Source organism: Lygodium microphyllum, chromosome 29, assembly GCF_053477565.2.
Source record: "Lygodium microphyllum isolate KBCC chromosome 29, Lygodium_microphyllum_v1.1.10, whole genome shotgun sequence".
In the NCBI taxonomy this organism is placed as follows: Eukaryota; Viridiplantae; Streptophyta; class Polypodiopsida; order Schizaeales; family Lygodiaceae; genus Lygodium; species Lygodium microphyllum.
In genome coordinates, this window is record NC_141163.1 from 70839240 (window position 1) to 70858291 (window position 19052).

The following is a 19052-nucleotide window of genomic DNA, read 5'->3' on the forward strand; positions in this document are numbered from 1 at the left end:
CCCAAACAGGTGCATTGGCAAGCTGCCCTGAGGATTCTTCAATACTTGAGGGGGACCTCTGACTTAGGGATTTCTTATCCCGCAGGTATAGATACTTCAGATCTGGTTCTTGCACGTTGGAGTGACTCGGATTGGGCTGGCAATGTGGACCACCAACGGTCTACTACAGGCTATTGTTTTATCTTGGGTACAGGGGTTATCTCTTGGAGTAGCAAGAAGCAGCCCACGGTAGCCCTTTCTTCTACTAAGGCGGAGTATCGGGCTGCGTCTTCCACCACATGTGAGGTTGTGTGGCTTCGGAGATTGTTGGAGGAGCTTGGCTGCCCCCAAACTCGTCCTACTCTATTGTAGTGCAACAATGAGAGTTGCATTGCCTTGGTACAAAATCCTGTATTCCATGCCCAGAAGAAGCACATTGAGATCCAGTATCACTTCATTCAGGAGAAGCTTTTGGATGGAACCATTAATGTGGAGTACTGCAAGACTGAGGATAATCTTGCAGATTTGTTTACGAAGGCGCTTCCCCAAGCTCTTCTTCGGCAGCATTCCAGATCCCTCAGTCTGATGCCTCATCCAGGATCTAAGAGGGGGTGTTAGCGGTAGAGTCATCCCCTGGACAGGCTGTGCTATAGTTTCTACACAGTTAGGGTTTGGTACAACATACAAATTACAAAGCCACGTCAGCACAGCAGACAGAGTATAGTGCCACGTCAGCAGCCAACCACGCCAACAGACTGTGCAAGTGCCACGTGGCAGCCTCTGCAGTGCAGTCGAACAGTATTTGGCATTAATTTATTGCAATCGGCTCATTTAATGCAGCCGACCTGTTTATTTTTATGCCTTTTATTTCTGCTTTATATAGCAATCCTCCAACACATTGTTGACACATTATTCAGTGATTTCAGATTCTAATCTTGAGATCTGTTGGCTAAGACAGCTCGAGCTGACGGAGATCGAGGTCACCAAGTATGATACATACACAGATATTTCCTCGGCCCCCTTGTGTATTTCGGCACTCTTAAACAGCATACTACACCGCAGATTTTCTGCATTTACACCGTCTCCTTTTCTCTCTCTTCTCTCTGTGTTCACTCTCTCTCAGTCTTTGTCCTACGATTCCGCATCGCTGCACTCTGACAACTTCTTAATTGGCAAAGTATCGTGCATTGCATTCTACAGCTACGGAGACAGTTTGGCTTCAGTGCATACTGGCAAAGATAGGTGTTCCCCAGCTTGGACCTACGAAGTTGCATGTGGACAACTAGAGTACTCTGGCTTTGGCAAAGAACCTTGTGTTTCATGCTGGTACGAAGCACATAGAGATTCAATATCACTATGTTCAAGAACAATGATAATGATTGAGAGCAGTACGAAGTTTAAAATGCAAACCTCCTTGAAACTTCCTAAGCTTTTCCGAACTGCTGATCTTCTTGAAATGTTGGACCTTCAAAAGTAGCTCCCAAAATCTCTTGGTATAGTCACCAAGTGACTCATTTTTCCTTTGCCAAAGCCGATCCCATTCCATTTTTACATCTCTTTTGAAATGAACAGGAAGAAATTGACTTTGTATTATGCGAACAAAGGACCGCCATGATTTTGGGGCAGCATGATCATATTCCAACCCCGTCCACCAAGTATGGGCTAAGTCGGTCAAATGTAAAGCTGCAAACTTAATCTTTTCTTTTTCTTTATACTTGTCACGACCATACAAAATTTGAAATTGACGAATAAACTTCAGAAGAAGATCGGGATTTCGGGAACCATCATACATACTGAACTTGATCTTCTTTTCAAGTTGAGATAGTGACTTAGTCTTCTTCTTCTTCTTATGCCTTCGTCCATGCCCGGATCTTGAGGTTGAAGATGGTGAAGTGCTTGATGGGGATGAAGATGGAGACGAGGGTGAAGAATGTCGACGCCTTTGACGATGATGAGGTCTTCCACGAGAAGGGTGTGACTCTTCGTCACTAGAAGAGGGTCCATCAGAGTAGGCGCCAGATGACTTTGAAGAAGAGGATGAGCTTCGACTCGATCTCTTTCTTTGACTTGAAGTAGAATGGGACTGCCTCTTAGAAGTAGTTGGACTTCTTGATCGGCTCCTTTCATTGGTATGGCTTTGTTTCCTTGAAGCGGATGGGCTTCTTTCCTTGAATTCTTTGGGATTCTTAACTTTTTCTAGTTTGAGAAGTTGCTCACGAATTTGTTGATTCTCCTCTCTAAGACTTTGAATGGCTTGAAGGATAGCACTCGACTCATCCATTGAGACTCTAAGAAAAATATGCTCAAGCACTCAATGCAAGGGCTGAAAACAAACAAACTTATAATTGTAAGTACTACCAGTGTTGGGGTGAGGACTGAGCCAAAGCTCTGATACCACTGTAAATGCCCCGAACAACGTAGTTTGCTTAACAATTATGAAATTCACTTGTTTTCGAGACTTAATATAAAAGAGAATGAACACTTTAAGCTGAAAATGAAAATTACTCACAAAACTTCAGCCATGAAAATGTAAAAGTAATGGAGACAAGATTGAGGGTTGAAGATGGGCAAACCCCCCCCCCCCCCCCCCCCCGAAGGAATGTATTTCTGCTCAACCCAAGTCCCTTAGGGAAGAGCTCAGTTACAATCAACCTGAGAGTGAGGAGAAGTAATTCTCACTCTCACAAGATCATGCAAAGATGTACAAACACACATGCATTATCTATTATGCAATGATAAGAACTAATTTCTTTACAGTATGAGAGAAAAAAGAGGGGAAAACAGCCTTTCTCCATCATTGATCAGCAATACATGGATAGGGCTTGCTTCTTGTTGCTAAAATGGAAGAAAGAGCTCGAGAAGGAGGTGCTGTAATGAATTTACAGGCTTGCTATCCTGTAAAACAGCAGTGATAGAAGAGGGAATATGGAGGAATTTGATAATGGAGAAGTGGGGGATGATGATGGGGATGGATGGGGCCAGTTTCTGGCTATCTGTGGGTGCTGTACATGGGTTTACATCAAAGAAAAATGATGCTGAATGAAGAAAAACGAGCTCTTATTTATAGGAGAGGGAAGAGCTAGTACAAAAGGGAAAAGTGGAGTAGCACAAGACAAATGTCCAACCACATGTCATGAGATGTGACAAGTAGTGGGACACTTGGAAACTTGTGTGACAAGTGTCTTGACACTTGTCTCTTCTCTATGGCCTTCCTTTTTAGGCTGAATACTGTCAAGAATAGAAACAACCAAATTTAGTAAGCACAGTCAGAGTACAGAATTTACTATTTTTAGAATGACATCCCTATTTTTTAGGACTAGCATTTTTAGGCTAATTCGAGGCTCCTAAAATTTAGGGACCTCCTAAAATTTAGGGAACCCCCAATATGGGTGTCATATGAAATCTTTTTCCGTGTACATCGCAAAAACGGTATCAGAATCTTCATGTGACTTTCCTATGCAAAGAAATGTGCATTTCAAGCTTTCAGCCCACACATGCACTTTGTACAGCATTTCATGATCATGCCATCTTGTTGATTGTAACTGTCTGTTCTGGCGGATCTAGCCCACACTTCAAGGCATCAATCCGTTCTGTGTGCGAGTCTAACCCTGATATGCGTGAGTTCTGGTCACAGGCGCCCAATCGGGCCATATAGGTGGAAGTGTGATCTATCTTTTCTCTAACCCACCGCGTGGGTCCACCATTACCTGTGACCACTCATCAGTGGCCAGCTCCAATGCACATTTCTTTATATCTAATTAGTGCAAAGGAAACAAATTTAATAAATCATTATATAGACAAATTAATGAAAAAGGATATAATTTATGTTTCTATAGAGTTGTGACATCAGAGAAGCATATGAGATGGACAAACTTTCTCTCTATGCTTCATTTTTCAAATTGTACACATTGATGGAAAAAAGAATGTAGTGTGGCTGATGCACTGTCACGTAAGCCTCAGTTATCGGCTATCAACATGGTTTACCACATTGAGTTGGATGCCATAAGAGATCAATATGCTGCTGATTTCAAATTTGGGAATGTATATGATCAGCTTTGCAATTGCCAGAGACATGAGCACTTTATGATTAGAGAAGGTTTTCTGATGATGCATGGACGACTGTGTATCACAAAGCAGTTGAGGGCCAAGGTGATGATTGGGCTTAATGCATCCAATAGTACAATTGGGGACGATTGCAAGGATTTCATGGGAAAGGGCTGTCATGAGAGAGTGAAATTTTGATTGCTCTACTTAACATTTGGATTAATTTTTAATCAAATGTTTAAGTATGTGTTGCACATGTGGAGTGCATCTGAGATTATTTTATATTTACAAGCCAAGGATGTGAGGAAATCAGTGAATGACAAAGACAAAAGTTGTCTAAAGTAATGTTGCACAAATGCTAGGTGGTATTTGGTGCTAGAAATTGACCTAAGATATTTTATTAGCCATAAGTGTCAGCTTTGGTGACACTAGGGATTTGGCATTTAATGGTACTTAATGCCAATCCACGAGCTAAAGAAGACTTGGGAACACTTGGGAGATGGATTGGCCTAGCCAATTTAATTGTTAGTTGATTAGACTACTTTTTTTGGCAGTAAAATAATTATTAAATCAATTTAAAAAATTTAAAGTGAAATTTTATTTTAATAATGTAGATAATGCTAGAAAATGGGATTAGAAGGCTGCCACTTAGCAAAACTTACCCGTGCAAGTCAAAAAGACGTTTTTGAGGTTGAGAGAGAGAGAGAGAGAGAGAGAGAGAGAGAGAGAGAGAGTTGCACATTGTCAACTTGTGTGCCTGCAAAAGCTATGTGCTCTGCAAAGCTATCACACTAGAGAGTATGTGTGAGCGAGTAACGATTTGACCTGAGCAAAGAAACCTTTGCATGCTGCTTGAAACGCCCCTCTATAGCACGCACTATCCTTCCCTGTACACAGAGAGAGAGAGAGACATAGACTGACATGATGGAGCCTTTGTGACTGTTCAGCCCACCAAATTCGACCGTCACCGTGCCCTCTTGATCGTGCACTCCTTTGTTTTTCATCCAGACTTGGAGTGGTGCCACTGTGCAGTAAACCCTAGCCAATGTACAACTGAAATCATCTGAGAGAGGGAGCGCTTGATCTCACAAATCATGTGCAGCATACACGCAGGGCTTGAAGGAGACAGATTCTATTCATATTTGAGACAGCCAGTCAAGGTTGAGAACAAAAGAGAGAGAGATAGACAGAGAGATTTCTGTTATGGCAAATCTGCAGATGCCAAATGGTATTGATATGGATTTTCTTGACCAGCATATAGGGCATGGGGATGACAAAGATTTGGCGGAATCAGATGGTGATTCGTCAGCTGAAGACTCTAGATAGTTGATGAATGGGGATGAGATGGATGAACGTCGTAAGATGTCGGTTAATGAACCAGTTTTATGTGCCCCAAATTTCCCTCAGCAAGATGTTCATGCTTCATGCTCATAGACTGATGGATCTCTTTAATTTATGCTGGCCACTGCCAACAATCTTATGTCAGATTATGTTCATGCTGATGAGGGTAAAGCGAGCTCCTTATCGGAAGGGGATCATGTGGTTGCTATTATGAGAACTGACCTGGTCTTACAGCAGATTGCTACTTTCCATGAGAGGACAGCTATCTTTTACTTTACGGGAAGGACTCCTTTGATTACTAGGATTTGTGCTTGGCTGCAATCCATGCTCGTCAGTGTTGAGGTGTGTCAAGATGATGCTTCAAGGCAAGTGCAGGCCCCTCTCATTGAAGAGATCTATGATGGAACGTATTCCTTTTTCGTTCCCCGGAAGTGCGTGCTCACTTTATGCAGCGTATTCCTTTGTTCATGGATGCTCAACTAGTACATATGGCCCCATGGAAGCCTATGGCTGAGTTTCAGGAGGTACTTAGGCAGGAATGCCCAATTTGGGTGGAGGTGGTTGATTTTCCAGCACATCTTTGACGACTTCTTCCTTCAGTTTTGAGAACACTTGGTGAGGTGTTGGTGGAGCCTCAGTTGGCCTCCCACAATAGGAATAGGGCCTATATGCTTTGGGATACGGGGAAACCTCGCCCGTCGACCAAAATTCGTTTTGAGGTTCCTGGCTTGCAAACGTTGGTTTATGAGCTGAAATGGGGCACATTTGCTGGACATTGTTTTAGATGCAGCCAATTGGGCCATTTCATTTCAGAATGTGATAGAAGCCCTGAGGTTTTACAGCATTCTCTGGATCGTGACATGGATATGCAAGAGCATCATCCCCAGCAAATGGTTCAACAGCCAGAAGTTGATCATGTGCCTCTTGTCCAACATGGACATGATGATGGAAAGAAGGATGTTTCCCAAGCTAGTATTGAGCATGCATTGCTTTCGGTTGGTTGGAACTTGCCTCCTCAGGATGGTTCTTGGGTCACCGTGGTCAAACGTAATGCTAGACACAATTCTCGTTCAACTCCTATTCGCCCACCTTTGCACCCTATCAATCAGACTTTTCAACACAAAGGTAAGGGGTTTTATATGAAATCTCAATCTTCACGTCTTCTTGCAGTTGGTGCGGATGATAAAAGGGCTTCTGATTTTGCTTTGCACTTTGACACGTGTGGGAGGCTTGTGCCTCCTCGGGATGTTTTTCGTTCTCAACAACAACAGTTTCCTACTCGTACTTCGATTACTAGTTTACAAAGGGCACATCTTGTAGATGTGATCCGAAGTGAGATGGAGAGATTTCACGCAGCTAAAATCGTTGATGTTAAAGGGAAAGGGAAAGTGGTGATTCAATAGTTTTCTTTTCTATGATTTATTACTACTTGCTTTATGGAATGTTAAAGGCATTTCTTCGGACAATAAGCAGTATCCGTTGTGGAAAGTTGTGTTAGCTGGAAATTGAGATGTTTTTTGTGCTGTGGAGCATAAACAGCATCCTTTGGCAAGATCTTCTTATGTATATAAGGATTATAAAGTTTTTTTTCGTGATCGGACTCTCCACATAAATCTGGAGTTATGTTGGCCGTCAGATCTTCCCTGCAACCATCTTTGGTTTCTCATGACCCTCGCAACAAATTTTTGATACTGGAAATCCTATATGAGGGAGAGATTTTGTCGCTGGTGGGCATGTATGCTCGTTCTACTGCTTGGGAACGTTGTCAGCCTTGGGATGACTTGCATTGCCTTGCCATGGCTCGTCAAGGCTTTGTTATGGGCTGATTTTAATACATGTGTATCTGCGGATTAGGCAACTTCACAGCACTCGATCATGGATGGTCCTGAGCAACAAGCTTGGGATACTCTAGCAGTTGTCTTTGAAACAGGACATGTGGTCGTGGATGCATCCTTCACAATGTAGATATACTTATCGTTCTCTTTAGCATCCAAACACATGGGCTAGACTTGATAGGATCTACATCTGTCAGAGTGATTCTTTTATTCCTACAGCCACTGATATGTGGGTGGAGTGACAGCATGTCTTGTTAGACCACTATCCTTTGGTTTTGGAATTCATCCACACACATGTTCATGCCTTTAAGGCTCTCCTTACTTGTTTGCCTCTTCCTTTCTTGCAGTTTTTGGAATGTATTCAGCAATTGATTGCTTCTTTTAGCTTGAGGGTCCTATCTAGAGGGATGGAAGCATGGGCTTTTTTTAGGGATAATGCACGAGTGTTGTCCCGACAGTATGGTATTCAAAATGCTTCCTCTTTACGAGCTGAATTGCAGCATGCGCAATCTTGTTGGCCCACTCGTTGTCTCTGTATCAGTCAGGGGATATCATTAATGACTTGCTCACATGCATTGAATGATTGAAATGTAGAGTTCAATCTCTTCAAGAAGAGAAATATGCTAAATACAAATTGCTGGCCAGAGCGGAAGCTTTACATGATAATAACTGTTAATCTCATCAATTCTTTGCTCGTTTACACCAAAAATACGCTCGGAAAAATATTGTGCGTCTAATGGAGGAGCAAGGCATTATGGTGACTGATCCTGCTTCCATCATTCAGATGTGTGTTGACTTTTATAAATCTTTGTTGGATCCAGAGGAGATTCTTTCTGATGATGTTCACTCTACTCGCCGATACATTTGTGATTTGGTTAGTAACCAAGTTAAGCCAAAATGGGTTGATTTGATAGAGGTTGATATTACAAAGGATGAAGTGGAAGATGTGCTATCCCATTTGCCTCGAAGGAAAAGCCCTACCTAGGATGGGCTTCCTAATGAGCTGTTTTCAGCCCATGTTGAGCAGCTTAAGGACCCATTAACTCGCCTATGTTAGCAAGTGTGGAATTTTGGTATGATGCCTTCAGACTGGAAGATTGTTGTCATTTGGTTATTTCCTAAAGGCTAAGGTTTCCTCTCCAACCTCTTTGAAACAATGGAGACCCATTTTTGTTATGGGTTCTTTATATAAAATCTTCTCTAAAATCATTGCCATGCAAAAAGTATTTCCGCACTTGGTTCATCCACGTCAATATGGTTTCATTAAGGGTCAGAATATAATGCAAAACATTTTGAATGTTCAACTGGGGATTGATTATGACAAAAGCCTTAGGCCAACAAGTTGTTATGCTTCAGCTTGATATTGAAAAGGCACTTGATCATGTTAGCTGGTCTTTTTTGCAGCAGCTAATGCCTACCATGGGATTTGGTCCTCACATGATTTCTCTTGTAAATACCATTAGTCAGGGTGTTGTGGCTCATATTGCACTTAATGGAGGGATCACAAATGAAATTGCCTTATCTCGGTCTCTTTGGCAAGGCTGCCCTCTCAACACTTTGTTGTTTGCTTTAGTCACTCACCCAACGCTCTCATTGTTGGATAAGTTGGTTGATCAAGGCGAGATTGTTGGTTTGTCTCTTCCCAGTGGTGCCCAACTTTTGGGTCAATCTTTGGTAGATGATTCCTTTATGTTCCTTAAGGCTGATTGCACTAATGTTAATTGGGCAATGGTTGTGTGGAATCTTTTTGCTATGGCATCAAGACTTTATATTAATGTTCATACACTGCCCTCTTGTACAGAGAATGAATTGCAGATCTTGGGCTCGCATGGAGTTGTGATTTCTAAGGGAGATATAACCAAATACTTGGGTTATCCTATTGATGTGGATGTAGCCCCCCGTGCCTTGCTTGATTGGATGTCATCCCATATTCATGATCGATTTATGTATTGGAAATCTCAAGGTTGGCCTCTTCATGTGAGACTTAAAGTTGCTCAATGCATCATGATCAATATGATTTCGTTTTTCTTGCCACTGCTTCGTTGGACCAAGAAGTCTCTTTTGGAATTGGTTTAGCCTATCCAATTCATGTTGTGGAAAAAGAAAGGCAATCGTTTGGGCCAAGTGTGGATTTCATGGCAGCATGTGACTACTCCTAAAAGGATGGGGGGAGCAGCTTTATTGGATGTTAATCTACATATGGCTACTTTGAGGCTAGCTCTTTTGCAAGCACTATGTAGAAAGTCATCCCTAGACAGATATTGCAAAATTTTTCATAGAAAGGACTAGCATCTCTCATGGTAGCACGGTTATTCATGCTTCTTGGTGGCATGTGCTTAATTCCACAAGGCCTATTAAGGTCTCCTAGTCTTTTCTCCTTTCTCATTTGATTGCATCTTGGTAGGAGATGCTATGTTTTGCAGTTTGGCACCCTTTGGATTTTCATAAGGAGAAGAATTTGCTGCAAGGAGAAGCATTGGCTACCTCCAAGTTGTTGGATTGACCTAATAAAGATGTGCAGCAAGATAAGTCTAATCGGATGGCTCGTTTGGGGTTGCAAACAGTCCATGATGGTGTCATTCCTGGGCAGCCCCATCTTTATTCTTTCAGGTGTATTCGTCAGCACTTTCAGGTGCCTCAAGGATACCGTGGCATTTGGTCGTCTATACACATGTCAGGCTTCTAAGGTTCTCTCCTTTGCCTCACAGCCATTGTCACCTTGGCGTGATTGGATGTTTGTGCTTCTTGATGATTTTGAGAAAAGGCCAGTCAACCAAATATATCATCAGATGGTGAAGGCCAAGAGATGGGTCAATGGAAAGGCTAATAAATTATGGCGTATTTGGGATAGCAAAAAGAAGTGGCAAGAAAGATTCATCCAACTTTGGAAGTCTAAGGTTCCTTATCAGGGTAAAGTGTTCATGTGGAGGTTGCTTATTGGGGGTCTTCCAACTGGTGATGTGTTGCGTTCTTGCAAGATCTATGTTGGTCATTGTGTATTCTACACTACATGTGATGAGACATTGCTTCATCTCTTTGTCTCTTGCCCTATTGCTCGACAAATTTGGAGTTTTGTTTCCCGTGTGTGGTTCTCGACGACCCGGCATCAGATATCAGCTTGTTTGTGGATTATGGGAAAGATGACCTCTACGTCTACTTTGCATTCAAATTATTTCTGCCTCTTCCATTTCCTTAAATAGACAGCCCTATGGCATATTTGGCGTACTCAAAATGCCTTTATTTTTTATTCAGTATCGGGCATTCATGGTCATGTGGCCCGTGTTTGTGGTTTAGTGTTATGACAGATCTCCTCTATGGTGTCAACTGATCTGGTTCTTCCTGACATTGTTACTCCCTGGTTGGATATTGTTCGCTCCACACCAGCTGTCCTTTCTGTGTGATATTTCTGTGTTAGGGTCTTCGTAGTTATTTCTTCGCTGACCTAATGGTTATCTTCACAAGAGAGAGAGAGAGAGAGAGAGAGAGAGAGAGAGAGAGAGTGTGTGTGTGTGTGTGTGTGTATGATTCCAGCCTTGTGCAAGCTAAGAGAGACAGATGGAAGGTTGCCTTAGTCACTACAACAATTGATAGGCCATTTCCAGCCAGCAAAAGACCTTGCACAAGCTAGTGGCATGCCCTGAAGAGACTACACTAGTAGGTGACAGCAGTTTGAGGACTGTTTCAGCCAAACAAACATCATATTTGGTGTGTTCCATCAATTTTCAAGTTGTCTAGACAGGGCAGCAACTGATTTCTTCTATTTCTCGTGTGACGAAAGTCTGAAATTTCTATCTATTCATCATTCTTTGTCATTCTCCAGCCATTTCCCAGCCTTGCTCCGAAGATCTCAACATTCTAATCCTTGGAGGTTGAGAAATTGAATTGTCTCTATTGCAAACCCTAATTTACAGCAGAAATTAGGGTTTGATAGCAACCTTGGGAAGTGTGGCAAGAGATTGAAGCCTCAAGACTTGAATTTTTAGTGTTGATCTATCAAATGGTACAATGCATCTTTATATCCCAACACAGGTACATCTCTAAGTTACTTTCGAAGTTTGGTATGGTCGAGTGTCGCCCCATTTCTTGCCCCATGGATCCACAATCCAAGCTTTTGATGACCAATGATCCCCTTCCAAATACTACTTGGTACAAGTGCCTTGTTGGTTCATTGATCTAGCTTATTCACATTCGATTAGATATTTCCTTTGTGCTAGCATTATTGTCTTCTTTTATAAAGACTCCTACTCAAGCTTACTTGAGAGCCACTTTGCCCATTCAACGTTATTTACAGAGGACTCAACCCTATGGCATCATGTATGGAGAGGGGGCCACTCTTTCTGGATGGAGTGACTTAGACTAGGCAAGTGATTTGGATTCGCAACAATCCAGTATAGGTTATGCATTCTCCCTTGGCTCGAAAACTCTCTCGTGGAGCAATAAGAAGCAACCTACTATAGCACTTTCTTCTATAGAGGCTAAGTATCATGAGAACATGTAATTTTGAAACCTTACTTAATATGTGGATTAATTTTTAATCACATGGTTAAGTGAATGTTGCACATGTGAGGTGTAACCGGGGTTAGAGTAAATTTACAAGCTTGGGTCCGAAGGAAATCACATGTTGTCAAAGGCAAAGTTGCTATAAGTTATGCCACACAAGTACTTAGTGGTATCTGGTGCCAATTGTTGGCCTAAGTCATTCATTTGGCCATAAGTGTTAGTTGGTGACACTAGAGAAGTGACGTTTGATGGTACTTAACACCAATCTAATGGTCAAAGATGGTACAAAGACACTCGAGAATGGAAGTTGCCTAGCCAATTTAATTATTGGCCAATCAGATTATTTTTCAGGGCATAGAAATAATTATTAGATTAAATTAAACCACATGTTAAGTGAGGTTTCAAAAATACATGTCCTCATGATACCGAGTATTGTGCCCTTCGTTCCACAGCTATGGAGGCAGTTTGGCTCCACCAGATGTTGCTAGAGATTGGCTTTCCATAGACAAGTCCCACTCAGCTATGTGTGGATAACCAGAATGCATTAGCCTTGGCCAAAAACCTTGTGTTTTATGCTCACACAAAGTGCATAGAGGTTTACCGTTTAGTATCATTGTACAAAAGTAAATCATGGATTCTAAGTTAGCGGTGGTCTACTGTCCTATGGCAAACAATGCTGTAGATCTCCTCACAAAGCCTTTTCAAAAGGCTTCTATGCTTCATCACAATAGGCTGAGGTGGAGAAGAGCAAATAGAAAGGCAAAGCAATTATCATAAGGCAAAGAGAGACCCAAAGTCATGAGAGCAACAATCGACCAAGATGAAGGTCAATCAAGGTAAAGATAAGAGTAAGGCTACTGGATTTTATGCCAAAGAAAATGAAGCACCTGGAAAGGAGCAGACAAAGCACAAAATTGGAAAAAGGAACATCTCACTCAAGAAGTTGGCAAGAATCCTTTGGTGGGTAAAAATGTACATGTATGCTTGTTAAGGAGAATGAGAAGTCAATGAATTCTATGGTACTTATCACGGTGGCAAATACTAAAAGGCTCAACATTATATCATGGAACATAACGGAATTATGTTCCAATAAGAGGAAAGTTTCATGTATAGGTACAAAGCACAGAAAGGAAAACCAGTCTTCCTTGCAATAATTCCTTGATTATACAGGTAGATGCAGCATTTATCATAGACGCTTGAACTAGAGAAGGCCTTGCTTCTATCTTCAAGTTTCTTGAGGAAGGTTTTAGAAGATTCTACAAGGTTGCTCGCATCATCACTTATGTCAGTAGTGCTTACATCATCATCAATCTCATGAAGGCTTACATCAATCCTTATCTCATCAATGCTTGTGTTGTCACCTATGTCAACACTATGCCAAAAGCTTTTCTCTTAGCCTTCCTAAACTCAAATATAAATAGGGGTCTTGGGCTACAAGCCCCTCAATCTTTGCCATCACCAATTATGAAGTTTCTATGAGGTAAATCCCATATCAACTCAAGTCTTGTATCTAGCCTAGTCATGTTTTGTCTTGTGTTGTATCCAAGTCTTATACGCAATCTTACATATTCAATCTTGTTATAATAAAGATTCGAGTTCTTATTGAGTTATATCTTGTGAGTTATATCCAAATCTTCATGGTCCCTCAACAATATACGTGACCTTGAAGTGAAAGAAGAGCTCCACAAAGAGGTGTTGTAATGAACTTACAAATCTACTATCCTATAAAACAGCTGTGAGAGAATGGGAAAATTAAAGCATTTGATCATGGATTGGAGGATGATGGTGGAGATGGTTGGGAAATAGTGAGGAAAACTAATGTACAAATTACATGTGAGGAAATGAGCTCTTTTTAGAAAAGAAAGGAAGACACAGTGGAAAGAGAACAAGTAGAGTAGCACACAACAAGTGTCGAGCCACATGTCGTGAATTGAGACAAGTGTTGGAACACTTGGAAACTTATGTGTCAAGTGTCTTGACACTTGTCTCTTCTTTATATTCTTCCTTTTTGAGCTAAGAACTATCAAGAAATAGAAACAATCAAATTTAGTAAACATTATCTATATAGACTTACTATTGTTTAAATGTTGTCCCTATTATTTTAGGCCAATCTAAGGCTCCTATAATTTAAAGACCTAAAATTTTGGGATCCCCTAAAAATTAGGAAACTCCCCTCCGCTCCAAAAAAGGGATATCATGTAAAAGCTCTTTTCAAGTACATTACAAAGACAGTGCTAGAATCCTCATATGAGTTTTCTATGCAAAGATATGTACATTCTAAACTTTCGACCTACGTATGCATATTAAACAAACTTTTCATGATAATGTCCTTTTGCATATTATAACTATCTATTCTAGTAGATCTAGCCCACACTTTAAGACATTAATCCTTTCTATGTGCGAGTAGACCTTGATATACTTGAGTTCCAGTTATAGGTACCCAAACAAGTCATAAAGGTGGAAGTGTGCACTTTCTTTCTTCTAACCCCCTATGTGTATCCAACATAACTTGTCACCGCTCAGCATTGACTAGTTCTATTACACTTTTCTAAACAAGTGTTGTTACAAAGAAAACAAACCCAATGAATAACTAACTATCTAAATTAATTTAAAAATGCATAAGTTCTTTTTTTGTAACATTATAAAACCCTTCGACTTTAATTGTCCTCAACTAAAAGCCATCCTAGCTAGGGTATAGGGCCTCCAGTCACCCTTTTAGATCTCTTCTCATCCATTTGTAGGCAATGGCTAGATAGTTCTCAAATTTGATCGAGTATTGTCTTTGGATTTTTCTCCCCAGTCTTCCCTATGAAGGCAACCTACTCTATTTGCAAAAAATCCATTGTTTTATCTTGTGGATCTTCTACTATTAACATATTAATGCATAGGCCTTTTAAAGGGCTTAAATATGACAATGAGAGAACAAGCCAAGTCACAGAAAAACTTCATTGATACTTCATTCAATTCTAAAGGACTCATAATGCCTAGTGAGTTTGACCAATTCTCTCTCCTTTCCTTTGTGTTTCTTTTCTCAAACCTTAGAAGAACCTATCGTCCTAATTAGTCCCCTCTTCATGCTTATCTATAGTGCGCTCTCATTTTTGTTGTGATTGTTTGATTTCAATTAGACTTTGATCCATCTCTTCTACACATTTGTCAACTAAAAAGACATTATCCTACGTTTGCATAATAAGTAACAACAACAACGTATACAAACAATTTAAAAAACCTCTTTTCCAATAGAAGATGCACAATATTGTTGTATGTAAACCTTATTGAAGATAGGAATATTTCTCCCAATTTGATTTCCTACCATAACAATCGTTACTAAACATATTTTTATGCAATGCTTTTTCAATAGTAGCGTAAGTGTACTAAACATATTTTTATGCAATGCTTTTTAAATAGTAGCATAAGTGCAAAGCTCTTTATTAATAACGATGAGCTTGCATGTTAACAAGGTTATTGATTTCAATAGAAACTTGGAAGCGATGGTTAATTTTTCTTCAATTCGAGGTTCTCTTCTTTCTTTGAAGTGTTGAATATGTCTATCACAATCATGCACCAAAGACAAAGGCTCGAGCTTCTATTTTGCTCTTTGAAGTTCTAAATTAGACATGATGAACCTGCTTTAGAGAGGTTAGCAATACATTCTACTATGTAGCCAACTTTCATCACCTAGTTGATTGTTGGAAGTTCTACTCAAGAATCGTTGTTGTTGACTTCCCTCATATTCAAGTGATTATATTCTATGCTTCAAAATGAAATTTGAATTGTCATTTCTTCATACATCTACTAACTAATACGCATGTTGTTCTATGATTGCTTCTTTAGGGACCCTTCCCCAACCCTTTTAAAGCTTTCCTTAATGAGGTGAAGTAGTGTTGGCATACATACGCACACACTGCACATTCAAGTATTTTCTGTATGTAGAGGCTTATTCCCCATATTCTCTCATCACTTATTGACAGATACCTAATCAACTCAAATTATTCTAATTTGCATTAGAATGCAAAGCAAAGGAGAAGAACATTTTTTAAGGCATCTCTTAAAAGGAACCTACCTCAAGCTAATGATTGAAAGAAACTTTCTCTAAGCAAATACCCAACATCATGTAATAGCCTTTTAAGTTTGCCATAAGACTCGCCTTTCAAGTTTGCTCTAAGACTCGAAATCAACCTTGTTAGGTCCAAGTCTAGGTCTTAGACTCATATTAATGTCTTCCATCACCATGGAATACAATGTTACATTCCTATCAAGTATACAAAGATGATAGCAAAAAGTTGTGGAGAATACAACCATCAAATACTTCTTTAACCTCATAAACAACCTTTCCAGATCAAAACATTCACAAAAATAAATCGTACACCATGATATGCAACCAAACGTTGTCATTAGTCCAAGTCAACCATCAATGGATTTATTTTGTTGCTTGCTTTCAAACCAAACTTTGTGTTTCAAACTAAACTTCCACGATGCTACCTTGCTCATGATAGTTTTACTCCTTCACTATACCAATCCAATCTATGAACCATACATAAATGTCTTTGGAGGTATGCACTGTAGAGCACCAAAAGTGGTATATAAAGGAAGCCTTAAAGTCAAAATGCATAGAGGTGGTCATCTAACCATGCACTATAAGTAGTCTAGATCAAGTGCATTCTATATGTCAAAAAAGAGATGCAAGGGAAGTCTTGAATACAAAACACATAGATGGTGATCACCAATACCATGCACTACAATGAGTCTAGCTCAACTTCACTCTGCATGCATTCATGGATTTGTGCAAGTGAGTATTACCCCAAAAAAAAAAAGTTTATTTATTTGGCTTCTCGTAAGTAAACACCAAAATCTAGGCATGATGTGTCCATTCCCTTCTACATAAAGGTATGTTTCAAAAAATACAAAGAGAGAATCGCAATGTGTTCTAGCAAACTTTAGCTAACTTGATATAATTCAACTACTCTACTTTGAATAGGCACATTAACCATTACAATAGCATTACATTGAAGGTAATGCTAACAAAATGCTGGAGGAGTTAAAAACGTAAAAAGATCTGGGAGATACAAAACTATGATCTCAAGTTGCAAGCAAGCAAGGATATGGTGCACAATTAATTGAAAACCATGGCATGATACGCAATGATATGGGCACTTTGAAGAAAACATCAATCATAAGGGGAGAATCAAAAATCACATGACTTATGCTTGTGGACGACCTTAATTCTTTGTTATTAGATCCTCTAGACAATTTATGATCTAGTTTGTCAGGAAGTGCTTCTCTAACCTCACCTTGATATTAAGTGATTGTTTCGTCCAAGATAACAATAAGGAATGCATTTCTAGATGTATATTGGAATTCCTTTTTACTATTGATCTCTTCATTACTTTGGTCTCATAAGCCTTTACTAGCTTTTCATCCCCTCCCTCCCTCTCATACCATTTTTGACGTGTAGCTTTATACCTTTGCTAAATGTCAGTTAAGGTCTTTCAACGCACTTCAGTTATTATGAGCGTAAAATACTAAGCCAGCTTATAGCAAGAGAGCACACCTGCAACTGTTTCTTTCTTCGAGCAAAATGGGCAAAACCATGTGCCTGTAGGAACCTTGATCAGAATAGGACACAAGCAATACATGTGAAATCCATCATCGCAAGCATCACAAATAAGCATTTCTGGATCTCCCTCTCCTTTTTTGCAGATTTTACAGACCAGATTATCATAAGGGCTTCCTTCAGGCAGTTCGTCCCTTGCAATGTGCAAGACTGGACCATTCTTATATATGTCTTCTAAAGACCTTTCCTTCCTATCGCATTCTTCATCAGAGACCTCCCTTGAAATAACTTCCTCTATGCCATCACCAGCTTTTCTGTCAGAAAAAAAATCGACACGTTTTGCATTGAAGTAGTTGTTGCAACCTAAACATCCTGCTCCGCACATGCGGGGCCGCCTGCTTCTTCTCCTTCCATTTGCACAGGAACTGTCTCGGACTGATTCCCCCATACTGCAAGGTCTACAGGTTCACTTAATGGAAAGCATGTATATGTGTGACCAATTGAATTGACCCATGATGCCATCTATGTCAAGCATTGCTGCGTCCTCGAGGAAGTGCATTGACAATACAGTCCCTAGCAGCAATTCTACCAGAAGGTGCTGTTAAAAATAAGAAACTACGCAACCTGCTCGTACGGCAGAAACCAAAGGTTGCAACATCGTTACAATAGTCGAGCCGTTTATTGTTTAGTGTCTCCAATGCGGAAACCCTAGTCTTGTTCCGCCAAAGCCGTGCAGGTTCAGAATATGTGCAATGTACTTCAAGATGCCACTTTGGAACGGTCCTGATAACTCAAAGGCATGTCCGCAAAGGTGCGTATGGAAATGGTGCAAAAATGGAGGCCGAACATGGCGTAAGCTTCTTGTACGATATGATCCACGATTGAAATAACACTTGTTCTAATAAGGAAAGGCATGCCGCAGTTGTTGATCGGAAAATGGGAGTCCTTTGCTTCTACGCGTCCAAATGATGAGCGAGCAGGAGCCTTGGAGCCATGGAGGTCGTGCAGCCGGCCGGGAAGAGCTTCGGGGTGTGGTGATCGGGATGATCTCCTGCCAGAATCCTGAGTCGTCGCATAATACAAGAGGAGTCAAGATATGACAAAAGAGAGTGCAATTTTCATCTTCAGACAAGCAAAAGGGAGGACAAAATAAAGGGCAGGAAATGGAAGATGCGAGAAATTTGCAAAAATCAGCTGCATGGGCATACCGATGGACCCCGGCACCCATCAGTTGACGCTGCCACGCATGACTCACCCTTTCACCACGTGGGAATATACATGTAGCCCATGTGGCAAATAAGATGCCCGTTCACATGGAACCAACTCTCGGCGTCCATTGGATGTCATACATGTTCTTGAAATGGAACAAATGCAACTCAAGGTAGTGCCACACCTAGAGTCTCATCTAGATGTTCAAAGTGTAAGTAGTTGTACTTTTAGTACATAAGGAGGGAAAAGAACATGCCATTGTCCACACCATGCTCACTATACTCATGCAACACTACTACAAAGTCTCGTTTGCTCATAGATAACCCTCATTAGTCATTGTGCCCCCATACTACAGGTAGAGCTTGAAACCCACCAATTTGTCCCTAGGAATCATACCTGGTTTGCCACGCAACCCACATAGATGCCTTAACAACTCCTCTAAACACTACCAAAAATGGCATCGCATTAAAATTTTAGTTTGAAGTGCACATAATCAACACCCTCACCAAGTGGCAACCAACAAAAGGGTAGTGTAATAAAGTATGTTACCTTTGATAGTTGCAATTATTGTTGGCACGTGGGTGTTAGCT

The 19052-nt window shown here is 40.5% G+C and overlaps 1 protein-coding gene across 7 annotated transcripts in view; it reads right to left on the reverse strand.

Moving 5' to 3' along the window:
- LOC148010769 (histone-lysine N-methyltransferase ATXR6-like) overlaps nucleotides 1–18404 on the reverse strand; it is a 139644-nt gene extending 121240 nt beyond the window's left edge. For 4 of the 7 annotated variants that reach the window (XM_087671210.1, XM_087671208.1, XM_087671212.1 and 1 more), the window contains exon 1: nucleotides 17251–18404. In XM_087671210.1, the coding sequence (XP_087527336.1) occupies nucleotides 17251–17701 (451 nt within the window). In that variant the 5' untranslated portion in view covers nucleotides 17702–18404. The remainder of the gene's footprint in view (nucleotides 1–17250) is intronic. The other 3 variants (XM_087671211.1, XM_087671207.1, XM_087671213.1) reach the window with 1 other exon arrangement.
- Nucleotides 18405–19052: the final 648 nt, after the last annotated feature.